Below are 15,943 nucleotides of genomic sequence, written 5' to 3'. Positions count from 1 at the left end.
CTTGCTTTATTTTAAGAAGAGAAAAATATACAGGTTCTTTTAAAAGTTGAACAAGCACCAGAGAAATTAAAGCAATACACAAGATGTTTCAGTGACAGGGTTCACTAAAGCAGCAATAAATTATGAATTGGAATCTTCTGCAGATAACCATAATAAAGGTATTTTGGGACTTCGCTGGAATCTTAAAGTGTCAGAACTTACAACATCAAAGCCTCCTGTTTCCTTGGTTTACATAACATCTTGGGGAGGTTTTCATTCTCCTTCCTTCTGTAATCTCTCAAACCAAGTAGTGAAACAAAAAAAAATAGATCTGGTCTTCATATTTTGAAGAATGGAGACAAGGTTACAGGAGGCTTCTTTTGAATGAAACACTTTTTTAATTGATTCTTCACCTCCATGGATCCTGGTAGACAGCACCATAAGACTGATTGTCTGAAATCTAGTGCAGGATGGGAGAAGAAGGAAAGAACTTGCTTTGAATGATACCCAAACATTTACAAATACTTATAAGTAAGTTATGTTTGAGATCAAATAGCAATGTTAGTATATGAACAATTCTCCCTTAAGAAAATAATATATAGTTCATATTTTGATTTTCTTTTACTATATTGTACTTCAGTGAAATAAAACTTCTTGACTTCTTCACCCTATGCAAATAACATATCCAGAGGAATAAAAATGTGGAAAATCATATCCATTGGTCTCATGTTATAAATATAGGAATGGATGAATATTTTATATGTCAAAGATGAGAGCGAATTAACACGATTTACCTACTCTCCACATATAAATTCTTTCAATAGATTATCTACTAAGAGGACCTTTAAAGTGACATTATTAACTAGCCACAGATTAAGATCACTGATGTAATGCATTGTTTTCCTATAAAGTGGAATTTTTGCTGGTGAAGTGAACACATTCAGCTTTTTTCCCAATTCACAAAGTCAATCACATTTCCTCACTCCAACTATAGCTATGTAAGATAATGCAAGGCATTTTGGGATCCTACAAAACTTCCAGCAGAATTACACAAAGTCAATTAGCATGACAGGTACTGAGACAGGTACTTACAGTCACTAGTAACAATTCAGATTCTTTAATTTTGATCCAATGAATTTCTACCAAATTGCAATATGTTAAATACAAGATCATAAAAATAATTAAAAGAAATATATTTAAAATATTTACAGTGGTATAGTTTTACATATGTGATGCTTTTGTGGAAAAAAGAAATGAATGATTAAAATGTGAAAATGGATAAAATAATCACTTTATATTTTAAGTAGGTTTATTTTTATTTACCTCCTCCCCATCTCAGACATCTGGCTAAATCATTCCCCATTCCAAGAGGGAGAATAGCAACAGGAGGATGTTTAATCAAATTGGCTTTTTCTGTAAATAAAAAGTGTAGGCATAGTTTTAAGACAAATAGCAGATGAGGCAGCACGTAGATATAAAAATTTACTATATTAATATTGTGGTTGGATATTGTTTTAATAAAAAATTGTGTCCTTAAAATCTATCAACACATATCAAATGAGAAGGAATTTGCCAGTAGTCTACAAGAGGAAATTACTATCTCCCCAAAACTAATTTTTATCATTTAGGATATAGTAGATTATGAAACTAATTATCATGAGCTAAAATCAATGGGGGGATCAGTGATTATGGTAACTGATGACTCACAAAAATAAATGCACCCTAGCAATATATTGCATTTTGGATTGAGAACTGGAGATAATTTATAAGACAGTCTATGATAAATTATCAGTGTTTCCATTAACCATAGACCAAAGCGTAACAGATATCAGTGATATTATACAGAAATTAAGAAGAAATAGAAAACTATTGTATATAAACAGCAGTATTTAGTGCACAGCAGAAGTCAAAAAGCTTTAAGCTGGTCCTATTTTGTAACGCACAGTTCTTTTGCCACTGACAGTTAGTGACCTTACAGAATTCTTGCAGCTTTATATTATAGCTTCCTTATATGTTCCTGTTGCCTGTGCATTGATTGGCTATGAACCCATAATCAAGGCATCTGCTAGGAACATGAGATGGTTTCTTTGTAATCTCAGTAGCATTTCAGACTTTTAAAAGTTATTCTTCTTCCTTCCCATTTCAGCTCTCTAAATGTTCTTCCTTGCCAGAAAAGTATGCAGTTTGTTGATTTTTTTTGTGGGGGGAGGGAGTGGAGAAAACAATAGTCTTGTCATCAGCCACTGATTGTATCATCACCTTGAAGAAGAATATTTTTTTAAGTTTTTAAGTCAATCTGTACTTGTACCTTTGAGTTTTCCTGCCTTAATGTAAAACTTTGCTTTTCTCCACATTGAAACTCATTTTGTTGGATAGGACCCATTGTTCAAGTTTGTTTAGATCTTTTGGGATCCTGAGTTGTCTTCTGGGGTGTTGGCTACTCCTGTCAGTTTGGTGTCATCTGTGAATTTGATGAGTTCGCCTTCAATTCCCTCATCTAAGTCATTTATGAAGATATTGAAGAGTACTGGGCCTAAGACGGAACCTTGTGGTACCCCACTGCTTACTTCCCTCCATGTGGATGTAGTGCCATTGAGGACTATTTGTTGAGTACGGTTTGTCAGCCAGCTACAGATCCATCTGGTGGTGATGTTGTCTATTCCACCTTTTTCTAGTTTACCAAGGAGCAGGTTGTGGTCTACTTTATCAAATGCCTTACTGAAATCTAAGTATGATGATGATAACTTTATTGTCACTTTGAATGTACACCAATCGGCATACATCAAAATGAAATTTCGTTGCATACAGCTCTCAAAGGGTCACCACCTCCGATATATACTCCTTGTTCGGGGCCCGCTCAAATTTCAAATTGTCCATTTTAGTCTCTAGGGCACAGGTCGGCAACCTGCGGCTCCGGAGCCGCATGCGGCTCTTTGAGCCGTCTCCTGCGGCTCCCAGCCGCCCGGTGCGCGCGCACCTCTTCAAACGGGCAGTGGTGCGCGCGCACCTCTCCCAAGCCGCCGCCGTCCGGAGACCTGCCGAAGTTTGGGGAGGTTTGGGGAGGTGCGCGCGCACCTCCCCAAACCTCCCCAAACATCAGCAGGTCTCCGTACCTCGGCGCCCTGCCTGCCTGCTTCTTTCCGCTGCCTGGCTGCCCTACGACGTAACCCGCTTCATGATCGAGTGCGACGCCTGCAAGGACTGGTTTCATGGCAGGTAACACAAAGCGATCGGGCCTTTCCTCCCCCCCCCCCGCTCTAGGGCAGAGATCTCCTTCCTATCGCTCGGGGCCTTTCGTCTCTTTGGCTCACCAGGGCTGCTCCAGGGCTGCTCCAGGGCTGCTCCGCTCCGGCGAGAGCGAGCGGGAGAGGAGAGATGGTGGGCTCCTGGCTGCCGCTTCTGCTCTGTGCAGTTTTCCAACAGGCCTTTTTGGAGAAGAGGAGGAGGAGGAAAGCGGTTCCACAATGTCTGGCTAAGAGGGAAAAGCCAGTCCCGGGAAAGATCCCTACCGAGCAAGCGGGAACCGCAAGGACTGGGGCAGCAGAGGCGGCTCCCGGAGAGCCCGCGCTCCGGGCGGTCACTTGCTTCGCGTCTCCTGAGGGAAGGGGGGGCGACTGGAGCGGGCGTGTTTCCTCGCCTGCTGGGCGCCGCGATTTGCCCGGGGAACGCACGGGCCCCGAATGGCAGCATGGAGCGAGGAAGTGGACAGCCAGGGCTTCCCCGAGAGCCACGGCCACACAGGGTATTCCTTGCCGCGCAGGCTGCTGAAGCCTGGCTCTGACGCCACTTCGCCTCGGAGCGAGCGAGTCCGCTCCGCCAAACAGGGGAAGCAGAGTTCCCGGCCACCAGACTCAGCCCGAAAGGTGGGCGGAGGAGAGCACAGAAGAATAGGCGAGACCCCTTTCTGGTCTTCCTGAGGTAGCGCTGTCTTGTGGAAGACAGCCCCCCCCACCCCCGGTTGCCACGTCCGCCTCTTGACACTTTCACGGTACCCCACCCCCCTTTTTTGTTTGTTTCTTTTCACCAAATGAGATACAAGGGGGGTGGTGTGGTCAAAGCTTTGGCTGCCGTCTCCTGGGCAGCAGGCTGCTTTTAATTTGCCTTGTCCACCACCGTCAGCAGTGGAATCTGAGACAATGTAGGCGCAGGGGCTGGAAACTCCCTCGGCCACCCGCTCGTCTCCTTGGCTTTTGATTAGTATTTGATTTGTGCAGGAGGGCTCCCCGCCCCGCCGCCTTTGTCAGGCTTTCTTGGCGCTTTAATTATCACTTCACCTCGCCCGCGTCTGCCTTGTTTGCAGGGACTCTCTGGATACCATCTGAATATCAACCTGATCTTTGTGCCTCGCGGTGGCGGGGTTGTGTTGCATGCGGAAGGCAGACGCGTCGCTCATTTAAAATAAAAAAAATAAAAAATAAAAAAAGCTGCCGCCGTCCCGTCCGGAGACCTGCCGCGTTCACGGCAGCTGTGCAAGCGGGATGGCGGCGGTTTGGAGAGTGCACGCGCACCTCTCCCAAGCCGCTGCCATCCGGAGACCTGCCGATGTTTGGGGAGGTTTGGGGAGGTGCGCGCGCACCTCCCCAAACCTCCCCAAACGTCGGCAGGTCTCCGTACCTCCGCGCGAACGGGCAGCGGCCCCGCTTGTTGCAAAAGCTGCCGTAGCCCGTCTGCAAAGCTGCCGAAAGCAGCAGCTTTGCAGACGGGCCGCGGCAGCTTTCGCAACAAGCGGGGCCGCTACCCATTCCGAGAGTGCGCGCACACCTCCCCAAACCTTTAGAGAGGTGCGCGCGTACCTCCGCGCGAACGGGCAGCGGCCCCGCTCTTTGAGAAAGCTGCGTCTGCAAAGCTGCCGCCTCCGCTCCCTTCCTTCGCCCGGCCTGCTTTTCCAACCTCACTTCCCTCCCTGCCAAAGCTCCTCCTTTTCTACTCAAACTGATTTTCGGGGTTGCTCGGCTTACACCCAAACGTCCCTTTCTCGCCGCTCCTCCCTCCCTGCCCGCAGAGGCTCTTGCCCTCCCCTGGCTCATTCAACGGGGGGGGAATAGGTCAGGTACCCCTTTCCCCCCCTGAGAACGACACGTGTAAATCTCAAAACGACCCCGGCAAGCTTCGTGCAAAGCCGCCAGGCAGACCCGCGAGCTGGGGCTCAGAGCCAGCAGCTGGAGGGGAAGAAAAAGACGGCGCCATCTGAGGAGTCTCTGGCTATCTTGCTCTGCCCGTCTCCCACTTGCAAAAACCTCCTCAGCTGATCGGTCCGGTGAAGAGGCCGGGCTTCCTTCGGGGGGCCTTTCATTCCTGTACAAGGGGGAAGGGGAACTCTGTGCTTTTGTGTGTGCGTGCGTGTGTGTGTGTGTGTGTATGTAAAGCATGAGAGAGGGAGGAAGAGGGGGGGAAAGCGAGATCTCAGCGCCGCTTGGAAGAGAAAAGGAGCAGGACAGGCACGCTCGCTCCTGCCCCACTCCTGCGCTCTTCCTCGGCCCACTGCGTCAGCGCTGGGTCATGTCAGCCGGCTGCGCGTTTCCACGGCTGTTCCCCGGCCTGCCGGAAGGCCCCGGTGGCTACTGGGGCATCGAGAGAGGCGCCGGTGGCTGCTGGGTTGTCCCGGCGGCCGCGCTCTTCCCCGGCTCGGTGGAAGGCCGCAGTAATGTGGGGGCTGCATACAGATGCCGGCAGCTGGTCACGGGGCCCGGTGAGTCCCTCCGCGGCCTCACCGGGTGTCGGGCGTGTCGAGCCCGACACCGGGCAGTCTCCCTGGCGGCGTCGGTCGATCGGAGGATGCAGCCGGCGTGCGGAGGGCAGGCCCCCAAGACGAGGTGGGCCTGCACTAGTGGTGTGCGAGGATGGCGGGGGTGGCTCCCGTGGCGAGGAGGGCGTGTCCGTGGGGGGTGAGGGCCTCGCACCGTGCTGCGAAGAGGGGCCCTGCCGAATGTCGCGCCCATAGGCCGCAACAGCTGCCGCGGCCCGCCTGCAGAGCTGCCGCCTTCGGCAGCCTGCAAACGTGCCGCGGCAGCTCCCCCAAAGAGGAGGAAAGCCGCCGCGGCCCGTTTGCAGGCCGCTGCCCTCCTCTCTTTGGGAGAGCTGCCGCAGCACGTTTACAGGCTGCCGAAGGTGGCGGCGCCGCTGCCACTGGGAACCAGTTCCATCACACACACAGGAAGGTGGCAACCACGGGCGTCCGCGCATGCGCAAGAAAAAACCGTTTTGCGCATGCGCAAGACATTTTTTTGCGCATGCGCGTGCATGGACGCACGCATGCGGCTCCCACTTTTATGTGTGTGTGATGGAACCGGTTCCCAGTGGCTCTCTTCCTTTTTCGGGTTGCCGACCCCTGCTCTAGGGAGTGAACGATGGCAAACAGGACAGATGGAAATGGGGCTCCATGTGGATTAGCCCTCAAATTCGCTTGTATTCTGACAACTTCGCCTTCTTTCCTTTTTCTGATCCTGACTCTTCCACCCTTTCCTTAAAGAGGCCTTGCTTCTTTTCGCCCCTGGAGCACGCTGCTGCCACCACCACCAACTCCTCCAAAAGCCTCTCTCTCTTCCTCTGGGCCTGCCGACAGCCTAATCCAGTTCCTTCGCTCTATAAGCTCCAGGTCCTCTCCTCCTCTGCCTCCACTGCAAACAGCCCTGATTTGCAATACAATCCATCACTAGGCCAGCAGTCAGATCTTGCTGCTGGTAGAACAAATTCAAACAGCGCCAACGACTTTTAACGGTCTCACCAACAGTTCCAAAACAACTAGAAACTCGCCAGGCCAGCAAAGATATTTGGTCGTATGTCGTATGTTACCTTAGTTCCACCATGTTGCTCAAACACATTAAAATCTTCCTGATCATGTGACCTATAGCCCTTACTATCCCTCCCAAAACTATTCGCCTTCAAGAGCCAATGCAGCCGCAGCCATTCCAGGCGCCGCCATCTTAGAACACTGTATGTGGGAAATGTATACTACATCCACAGCATTTTGCTGATCTACTAGTTTAGTCACTTTATCAAAGAATGAAATAAAATTGGTTTGGCATGATCTGTTTTTAACAAACCTGTGCTGGCTACTGGTTATGACTTTGTTTGTTTCTAGTTGTTCGCAGATCTGTTTTTTGATTATCTTTTGTAGGATCTTCCCAGAAATACCTGGGTCATATCCAATAAAATGATTGGACTGTAGTTTCCTGGATCCATTTTTCCCCCCTTTCTTGAAGATGGGAACCACATCATCCCTTTTCCAATCCTCAGGTACTTCCCTGGTGCTCCAGGATTTATGAAAGATGTGCTACAATGGTTCTGAGATAGCATCTGCCAGTTCTTTCAGAACTCTGGGATGTTATCTGTTGGGTCCTGGTGATTTATATTAGTCAAGGTTGAATAGATGTTCTCTTACCATTTTCTTATTTTAATTTTTGTTTCTAGTAAGTCTTTTGCTGTGTTGTTGTTGTTTTTGGTATGTTGGGTTGTAATTTCTTTTTGTGTAAAGACTAATGCAAAGTATGAGTTAAGCAGCTCTGCTTTCTCCCTGTTGCCTGTTATTTCCCTGCCATCTTTTCTCTTTAGTGGGCCTACAGTTTCCTTAACTTTTTTCTTGTTTTAATATGTTAAAAGAATTTTTTTTATTATTCTTGACTTCTGTTGCAAGTCTTTGTTTGTTCTGAGACTTTGCATGTTTTGGCTATCTGCTGATAATCAGCCTTAGTTATGTGCCCCTCTTTCCATTTTTTGCATTTGTCCTTTTTATCTTTCAGTTTGTCAGAGACATCTTTGTGCTGGTTTCTTCTTGAATTTCTTGTTTTTCTTTCTCAGTGGTATTGTGCTGGTCTGGGTTTTTATGCTTGCATTTCTCAGGGTTTCCCACACTTCTTGGGTTGTTTTCCCCTTTAAGATTTTCATCCATGGGATCTTTCCTAGGTTCTCTCTGAGTTTGTTAAAGTCAGCTTTTTTGAAGTTAAAGACTCTGGTTGGATTGTTTTCTATTGCTAGTGTTTGCATTATATTAAATTCCAGTATGATGTGGTCACTTTCACCCAAGGTTCCAGCAATTTCAATTCCCTCTATCACTTCTTCTCTATTTGTAAGGATTAAGTCCAATAAAGGTTTATGTCTAGTTCCCTCCTCCACCTTTTGAGTGACAAAGATGTCAGCTAGGTTGGTTAGGAATCTGTTTGATCTCCCGCTTACTGCAGAGTTTGTCTCCAGTTGATATCTGGATAGTTAAAGTCTCCTATTACTACTGTGGTATGCTTCCTACATATGTTTGTTAACTGGTTGGCAAAGAGTTCATCTATTTCTTCTGATTGGTTGGGTGGTAATATGCACTTATGGCAATGTCACTTTTTTTCTCTTTTATATCAACCCATTCTGGAGAGATTTTATCTTTGATCATGTCCATTTCTGTAGATATGTAGTGTTCTCTTACATATAGTGCAACTTCCCCGCCTCTTTTTGTAAACCTGTTTCTTTTGAACAATTTGTATCCATCCATCAGTCCATTCTATTCATAGGTTTTGTCCCACCAGGTTTCTGTTATGCCAACTATGTCATACCCTCCCTCATGTACTATTGTTTTTAGTTTACCCTGTTTGTTCCCCAAGCTTTGAGCATTTGTATATGAAGCACCACCCCCGTAGGGACTGCTTAAGTCTGGGCCCTCCCGACCTCCCCTCCAAGTAAATATATAAGCATTTAAGACTTTTATGCCAGACAGTGGGTATGTTTCCTGCATCTCCAGATTGTTGTTTGAGTTTTTCTTTTTTTCTCATCACTGCCTACTTCATTGTTTGATTTGTTTTCTTGGGATTTGTGATTGGTTTTGGGTTCTAGAGATTATAGAGATTGGTCACCCTCCCCCTTCAGTTTTAGTTTAAAGCCCTCCTGATGAGTTGGGCCAATCTTTTTCCAAATATATTTTTGCCTGTTTTCGTGAGGTGCAGCCCATCCTCTGCCAAGAGTCCTTCACATAGGAAATGCAGTCCATGATCCAGGAAACCAAAGTTTTCTTGGCAACATCAACCCTTTAACCAATGGTTTATTTCTAAAATTCTTTTTTCCCTCAATGGGTGTTGGCTTTTCATTGGGAGTACTGATAAGAACACTACTTGTGCTCCTAGCTTCTTAACTTTATTGCCTAGTTGTTTGTAATCTCTCACTTTTGTACTCAGGTTGTTTGTTGTGTCGTTTGTCCCAATGTGGAGGAGGAGGAAGGGGTAGTAATCTGTAGGTCTAATTATTTTGGTTAGGTTCTCAGCCACATCTTTGTTTTTTGCTCCAGGGAGACAACATTCCTCCCTGGATTGTATGTCTGGTCTGCAGATGGATGATTCTGTTCCTTTGAGGATAGAATCTCCTATTACCAACACTCGCCTTCCTTTTTTGCGGGGCTGTGGTCTGAGGTGCTTTTCTGTTTATCTCAGGTGTGTTTGTTGATGTGGCTTTTTTAGGGATATTTGAAGTTGTTTCTTTGCTAGGTGTCTGCGTGTTTTCTTTGAGGGGGAGGTTGTGGGTCTGCATGTTTCCATCTAAGGGGAGAAATCAATTGCTCAGTTTTAATGGGACTGCTTCTGGTTGGGTAGGATTCGGCACAAGGGGTTTGCTTGTTGTATCCTGTTTCTTTCTTTGAGTATTTTGTTTCCTTCTGTATATGACATACCTCCATTTGTCTTCCTCTAGGGGTTTATCAGTGGGGTCAAATCCTCTGGAAGTTATTTGTTCATTATTTGGTTCAGTTTGGATGTAGCTTTCTTTCATACATTGGGGTTTGGCTACAGTTGCCTTTAAGTTCCTAACCTTTTCCTGCAATAGTGCACATAATTTGCATCTAATGCATGAATAGTTTGGGTATAATTGTTACCCTGAATCAGAATGGCCATGGCAATATGTAACAAATGGTCACGCTCTATACTATGGTAGCAAAGTATATCTGAAATTTCTCACACAAGTTCTATCTCTGTGACTGCTATCAATATAATGAAACAAGATTTGGTGGTTCCTGATACAATAGACCAGGGGTGTCAAACTCAATTTCATTGAGGGCCGCATCAGCATTGCGGTTGCCCTCAGGGGGCCGGGTGGGTATGGTCTGGGTGGGCGTGGCCTACTGGGTGGGCGTGGCTAGAGTGTGTATGGCCTACTAGGTGGGCATGGCCAGCTCTACATCATTCACATCAAGGGTGCCTATGGGGGCCTGGGCAGGAGTGGGACAGATCTGAGGGTCTCTGGCAGAAGGAGGATCTCTGGGCCAGGGCCAGGGCCAAGGCAGTGGGAGCCATTCCCTCACTGTTTCCAGGATGGCTTCGCGGGCCGCATGAAACCACTTCGCAGGCCGGATCTGGCCCCCGGGCCTTGTGTTTGACATGTCTGCAATAGACCATCAAGTACTAGTTGCTATATAGGACATGGGACTATACAAATCTTCCAGAGGAACTGCCAAGCAAGGATAGGAGAGTCTGTAGTTATTTGCCAAGAATCTTCACCTGCAGAAAAAGAGGATAGTTCTAAGTGGAGGTAATGTACAGGGGGAAAAAAGATGAATTTATTTAAGGTATTCAGGAGTTGTTGCAGATAAAAGACAATAAACAATACATCAGTTCTAGGAAGAGAACTTCCTAGAGAAACTTCCTATGTGAGAAACAGACTCAAGGTTTTCCTACCCCACCTTTTGAAACTGTATGGCATAAGAGAGGGTGATAGAAAATCTTGACAAAATATTTTAAGATTCTTAAATATTCTTAAGATTCTGTAATTATAATCTACAACAATGAGTTTGAGTTTCAGTAGCTTTTGCAATATCAGTATCCTGACTTGGGCTACCTGGTAGGATTGACATGTGAAAATATGTGGAAAAAAATCACTGTAACAGATGGCCCAGATCTCAAGTGAGATCGAATGATAAAGACTGGAACTAAATCTAGCACTTGTATGGCAATAGAGGATGGTTATACGGGCTATGATTTTTCTTGAGAACTGCTTGTGCAGCCTTTTCCAGTTACCTTTAATTTTCCCTGTCAGGGGAAACTTGTATTTATTTTTCAATGATCATAAGATTTTTCGGGAACATTGGTGAGTACTTTGACTCATGGTTTCTGTAGATAGAAACTACCTAAACTCTGCATTTTTAAAACATTATTTATCAAACCAGGGTTTAGACCTTTTATCACAATTATTCTGTAAAGGAGTGTAGTTGGGCTTTAAACATGCTGGCACAGAGAAAGTAATTTATTGGAAACTATCAGGATTTCCTGTGCATTTTTTCAGTTCTAGTACAAAGTTTAACCTGTAAGAGAATATATATATGGTTCCAAACATTTTGCTGATCCTTTCTAATATTAAATTTTATATAAAAATTGTTATTTAATAAACATTAAAACAGGTAGAATAGTACCCAGCATGAAAAATGAAATATAAGAAACAAAAATGTTTAAAAGTAATTTGTCTTAAATTAAAAATCTTAACACAGTTATAAAAACAATTATTCTGTACACTGATTTAAATCTTATTCTTATTTCTAGTTATATTTTAAATTTCATTTAATGACATAAAGCTTTTGCGTATCTATCTTTAATTGCTAGTCTTTATTTCTATGTTGTTGTTTTTCAAGTATTATTTCTATCTTTCTCTCAAAATAATGATTTCATGCATGTCATATATTATAAACCATTTCTAATTGAAAGAATTGTTTATCTTTCTTAATTCTACGTGAGATATAGATAAGCACTTCAATTAAAAATACATCTAAAAGGTGAGCAAAACAAGGATTTAGTAAGGCTCCTAGTCCAACTACTAAAAAAAAATGAATTGAATTTGCATTTTGCATCAGCTGACCATGACAGATCTGGTTTTTCACCTTGAGACAGATAGTGAAAGATTTACAAACCGTTGATGGAAATATATAATTTCATAAAATATTACAATTTTAGTGTTGGAATGAATTATATCACTTCCATATAAACTTTATTGGGAAGAGGTAAGCAAACAAACAAATACATACATACATACATACATAATCAATATAACACATACATACCCCTTATTATTCATAATACCCCCAAAATCAAACAAATCCTTAGCTTATGCTTTGGATGCAGCAGAAGCTTCTGCTGCTGCTGCAGCAATCTCCATTAAATATTCTTCTCCCATCATTCATTGTATCCAGATCCTTCTGTCCAAAATCTTATCAAACTTCTATTCATGGATCCATCTGTTATATAAATTATAACAGCAGATCTGGACAATTTTCATCCAGTCTTGAAGATTCCCTTTTTAGGGAAGGTGATTGGCTTCCTACTCTAAAATAAGTGGTTTATCTGGACACTTTTCAGTCAGGATTCCTGGCCCCACTTGATCTCTCAGGCTTTAATACCATCAATCATGGCTTCTTTCTGACCTGACTCTGGGGATTGGAGAAAGAGGCACTGTGTTGCAAAGGTTCTCCTCTCATTTTCAAAACAAGTTCCAGTTAGTGTTGGGTGTGGAAGAAGTTGAGCCCCTGGTTTATGGAGTGTCTTAGAGCCCTTCTCTCTCCCCACTCCTATTTAGCATATACATGAGACCCTGGGTAAGGTCATCCATCCCCATATGTGTGGCATAATCCTTATGTTAATAATACCCAGTTGCACACCTTGGGCCAACAAAGAAATAACACCAAGAACCACTCCTGTGGCTGGAGATATGAGGATCTACACGGGAGGCAACAGTCTTTTTCTTCAACCCTGGTAAGACTGACTGGTTCTGTGGTTTATGGCCTGCCAGTACTGATAGTGGGGAAAGGCCTACAAATATCCGGTGTGAGAAGGAAAGCAGAACTAAGGAGGAGCCAAGGAAAGAGTATCTGAAGGGTGGAAAGGTTCAGGAAAAGCAGGCCTGGCCTATGCTTGGCCTTCTAGGACTTCCTTACCCCTGAGGCTCCACTTACTAACCAGAGTGGTCAATGAACAAGCACATTAGGGACAGCAAGGATGGGACTCATTAAGCAAGATGATCATGTTGCTACTTCACTTAATGACTATCATGATGTGTAATATAATGGGCAGGAGACATTACAGTTGTAGGTCAAGAACTGCCTGTATGCAGTTGTATACACAAATACATATTGTTTTTTTAAATATTAAGATATTGATTAATCTTACATAAAATTCACACTATATATCCAGGTCAGGTTATCTGTTTAGCAAATCTTAAAAAGTAAAATAAACTATGGATAAAATATTTTCAGTTTATAATAAAATAATGATAATTTTAAGAAATAGTCATATGCTGAGAATCTAGAAAGAGTGCAGAGAAAGGCAACAAAGATAAAAAGGGAAGCTGAATGATACACTGAACAGTTGCAAGAATTAGGTATCCTAGAGTAACAAAGAGTAGAATTAGAAATGACACGATGGCAGTATTCCAATACTTGGGGGTTGTCATAAGGAAGAGGTCAACCTATTGTCCAAATCACCTGAGCCAGGACAAGAATTTTCAGGTGGAAGATTATCAAAGAGAGATGCAACCTAGATTTAAGGAGAAATTTCCTGATAGTGAGAACAGTTGCCTGTTGCCTGTTGAGGGTGCTTCCTCATAAGAGGTTTTCAAGAACAGATTGGACAGCCATTTGTCTGGAATGATATAGGGTCTTCTGCTTGAGCATGAGATTGAACTAGAAGACATCCAAAGTCCCTTCCAACTCTTTTATGTTCTGTTTATATGTCTCTTCAATATTGAGGTATAAGGTCATTATTACATAGGATATTACAATTTGATGAACTGTATCCTATATTATTGACAAAAATCCAGTGCATTAACAAAGAATTATAATACTATTAGACATTCCCTATCAACAATATATGAAGCATTTCAACAACTAAAAATATCTGTTTCATAATTTCCCCAAACTCTCATAACCAACTTCCTTTTTGTAACCTCCCTTTTTAATTACTCCAACATGAAGCAAAGAAAGTTTGGCTTCTTCTGATGAATTTAGAATTATTAATACAAAAAGAGCAAATTTCAGACATTTCTTGCTAGTTTTATGTAAAACAAAAATGCATGTTACCTATTTAGTCCAAAATCCAACCTAATGTTCCATCACCACCACATGCCAATACTCTAAAGTCAGAAACATCTCGGGAAAAAATTTAATCTGAAAAAGTAAAAAAAATGAAATTATGTCTCAGAAGCTGGCTTTACTAACACTATGAATAGAATATTTACACAGCAGATAATGTTGCTCACTTTGAAAAAAAATAGCTATATACAGCTTGCAGCAGGACAGCACATAGTTCATAACAGTTGTAATTTTCAGATACAATGGTCTATATTATAAGAGCATGTTATATACCCTTAAGATGGTAATTACTGCAAAAGGATATAATAAAATTAGTTTCATTGTAGCATGCACTTTATTATGGTGAGCAGTAAAACATTAATCTCCTGGGAAACTATATTCTAAGATATAAAGATTAACTGGTACGTAGAGGCCAACCAGTCATAAAGATCATCATTTTTCTGCAACCTACAGCTAACAGTAACAGTTTTAAAACACAAGTTAAAATCAAATTAAATCTGCACTATACAGTAGACATAATGTACTTCCAATGCATAATATAATGAGGATATCTGCTTTTAAAACAAAATCTTAGTTAATAATTCTTAATTTAAATTATATCAATAGTTCAAACAGTTAAAAATGTATATGAATGTTGTACCACAGAAGCAATTAAATATACTAGACCAGGGGTGTTAAACTACTGGCCCACAGGCCGATTTCATCATACCATAGCCGCACTCATCTTATTGCCGGCAATGCAAAGAGTCACGATACGTCACATGATGTGGCAAGTTTGACACCCGTGTACTAGACCCATGATGAAGTGAATATGTGGATACATTCGTAAAATAAATGACAATCGAACACAGTGAAAGGAAAAATGGGAGGATCACATTATAGATTGTTATTTTCATTTTTGGTAAAGTATTTGGACTGTTCAGCACTAAAGTATATTTGCAATAGATGAATAACAAAAGTTCTTATTTTTGTAGTTTATAATCCCAGTTAATGGCAAACAGATTTAGGCATAATACAGTAACTACTTTTTCAAGAAAGGCAGGAAAACATTAGGTATGAAAACAAAGTAGGACATCACTTCCAGAGCCATTATGCTCTCAGTTCATTGAAATATTGCTGCAGACATAAAATCAAAACACCCTTCAATGGCAGTCAAAAGCATAAGATTCTGGAAAAAAAGTATCTATTCTATACAGAAGGTAGAACAAATATTACAGAGGGTAGTGAGCACAGCACAAGACATTGTGGGCTGTCTCCTGACACCAGTGGATGACATCGCCAGGGCTCGTTGCCTTGGAAGAGTGAGGAAAATTATCAGGGATGACTCACACCCTGGACGGTATCTCTTTACTCTCCTACCATCGGGTAGGAGATATAGGAGTACAGCCAGCCATACCAACAGGCTGAAAAACAGCTTTTATCCGTGGGCTGTTAGGCTTTTGAATGGGATATAATCTCTGTGAATGTATGCAGAATTGACTTGGGAGGCTGGTGTGTGGTGCAGTTGGTTCACATGGTGTGGTAGGATGGAGGGTTTGTTGTCACTGTGTGTTGGGGGGAGGGAGCACGGGGGGAGGCTCAGCTAATCTCAATGTACACATGTACTTTGACAATAAAGGTTTATTATTATTATTGAAACACTATTGGAAGATCCACTGGGCAGTGAGAAAATTTTAATAATATGGTTTATAATAAATATTTGAATTTTAAATCAGATATTAGAAGTAATCTTTTTTTATCTAAAAGAAGCTCACTTCTAGTTCAGTAAAATAAAATAAAATAACATTAAAATAAAACAAAATGGTAAGCAGCTTTTTTTTTTTGAAGAAGCAATCCTGCTCATTCCTGCTTGGGAAACTAAATACTTATAACACTTTGAGATAGTTCTCCTCAACTTGCTTTCCTCCAGAAGTCCTGGATCTCCATAAG

The 15,943-nt window shown here is 42.8% G+C and overlaps 1 protein-coding gene across 1 annotated transcript in view; it reads right to left on the bottom strand.

The window, feature by feature from the left end:
• The window catches only part of DGKB (diacylglycerol kinase beta), a gene marked incomplete at both ends in the record, with an annotated part of 346,918 nt that overhangs the window by 233,238 nt on the left and 97,737 nt on the right, over window positions 1–15,943 (bottom strand). Inside the window, 4 exon segments of the mRNA XM_081346260.1 lie at window positions 1,303–1,392; window positions 14,003–14,006; window positions 14,010–14,075; window positions 14,077–14,089. Of these exon segments, the coding sequence (XP_081202386.1) occupies window positions 1,303–1,392; window positions 14,003–14,006; window positions 14,010–14,075; window positions 14,077–14,089 (173 nt within the window).

The sequence above is a fragment of the Vipera berus genome, assembly GCF_964194415.1.
Source record: "Vipera berus genome assembly, chromosome: Z".
NCBI lineage: Eukaryota > Metazoa > Chordata > Lepidosauria > Squamata > Viperidae > Vipera > Vipera berus.
Note: the sequence above shows the minus strand (reverse complement) of the source record. Positions and strands in the feature narration are given on the sequence as shown.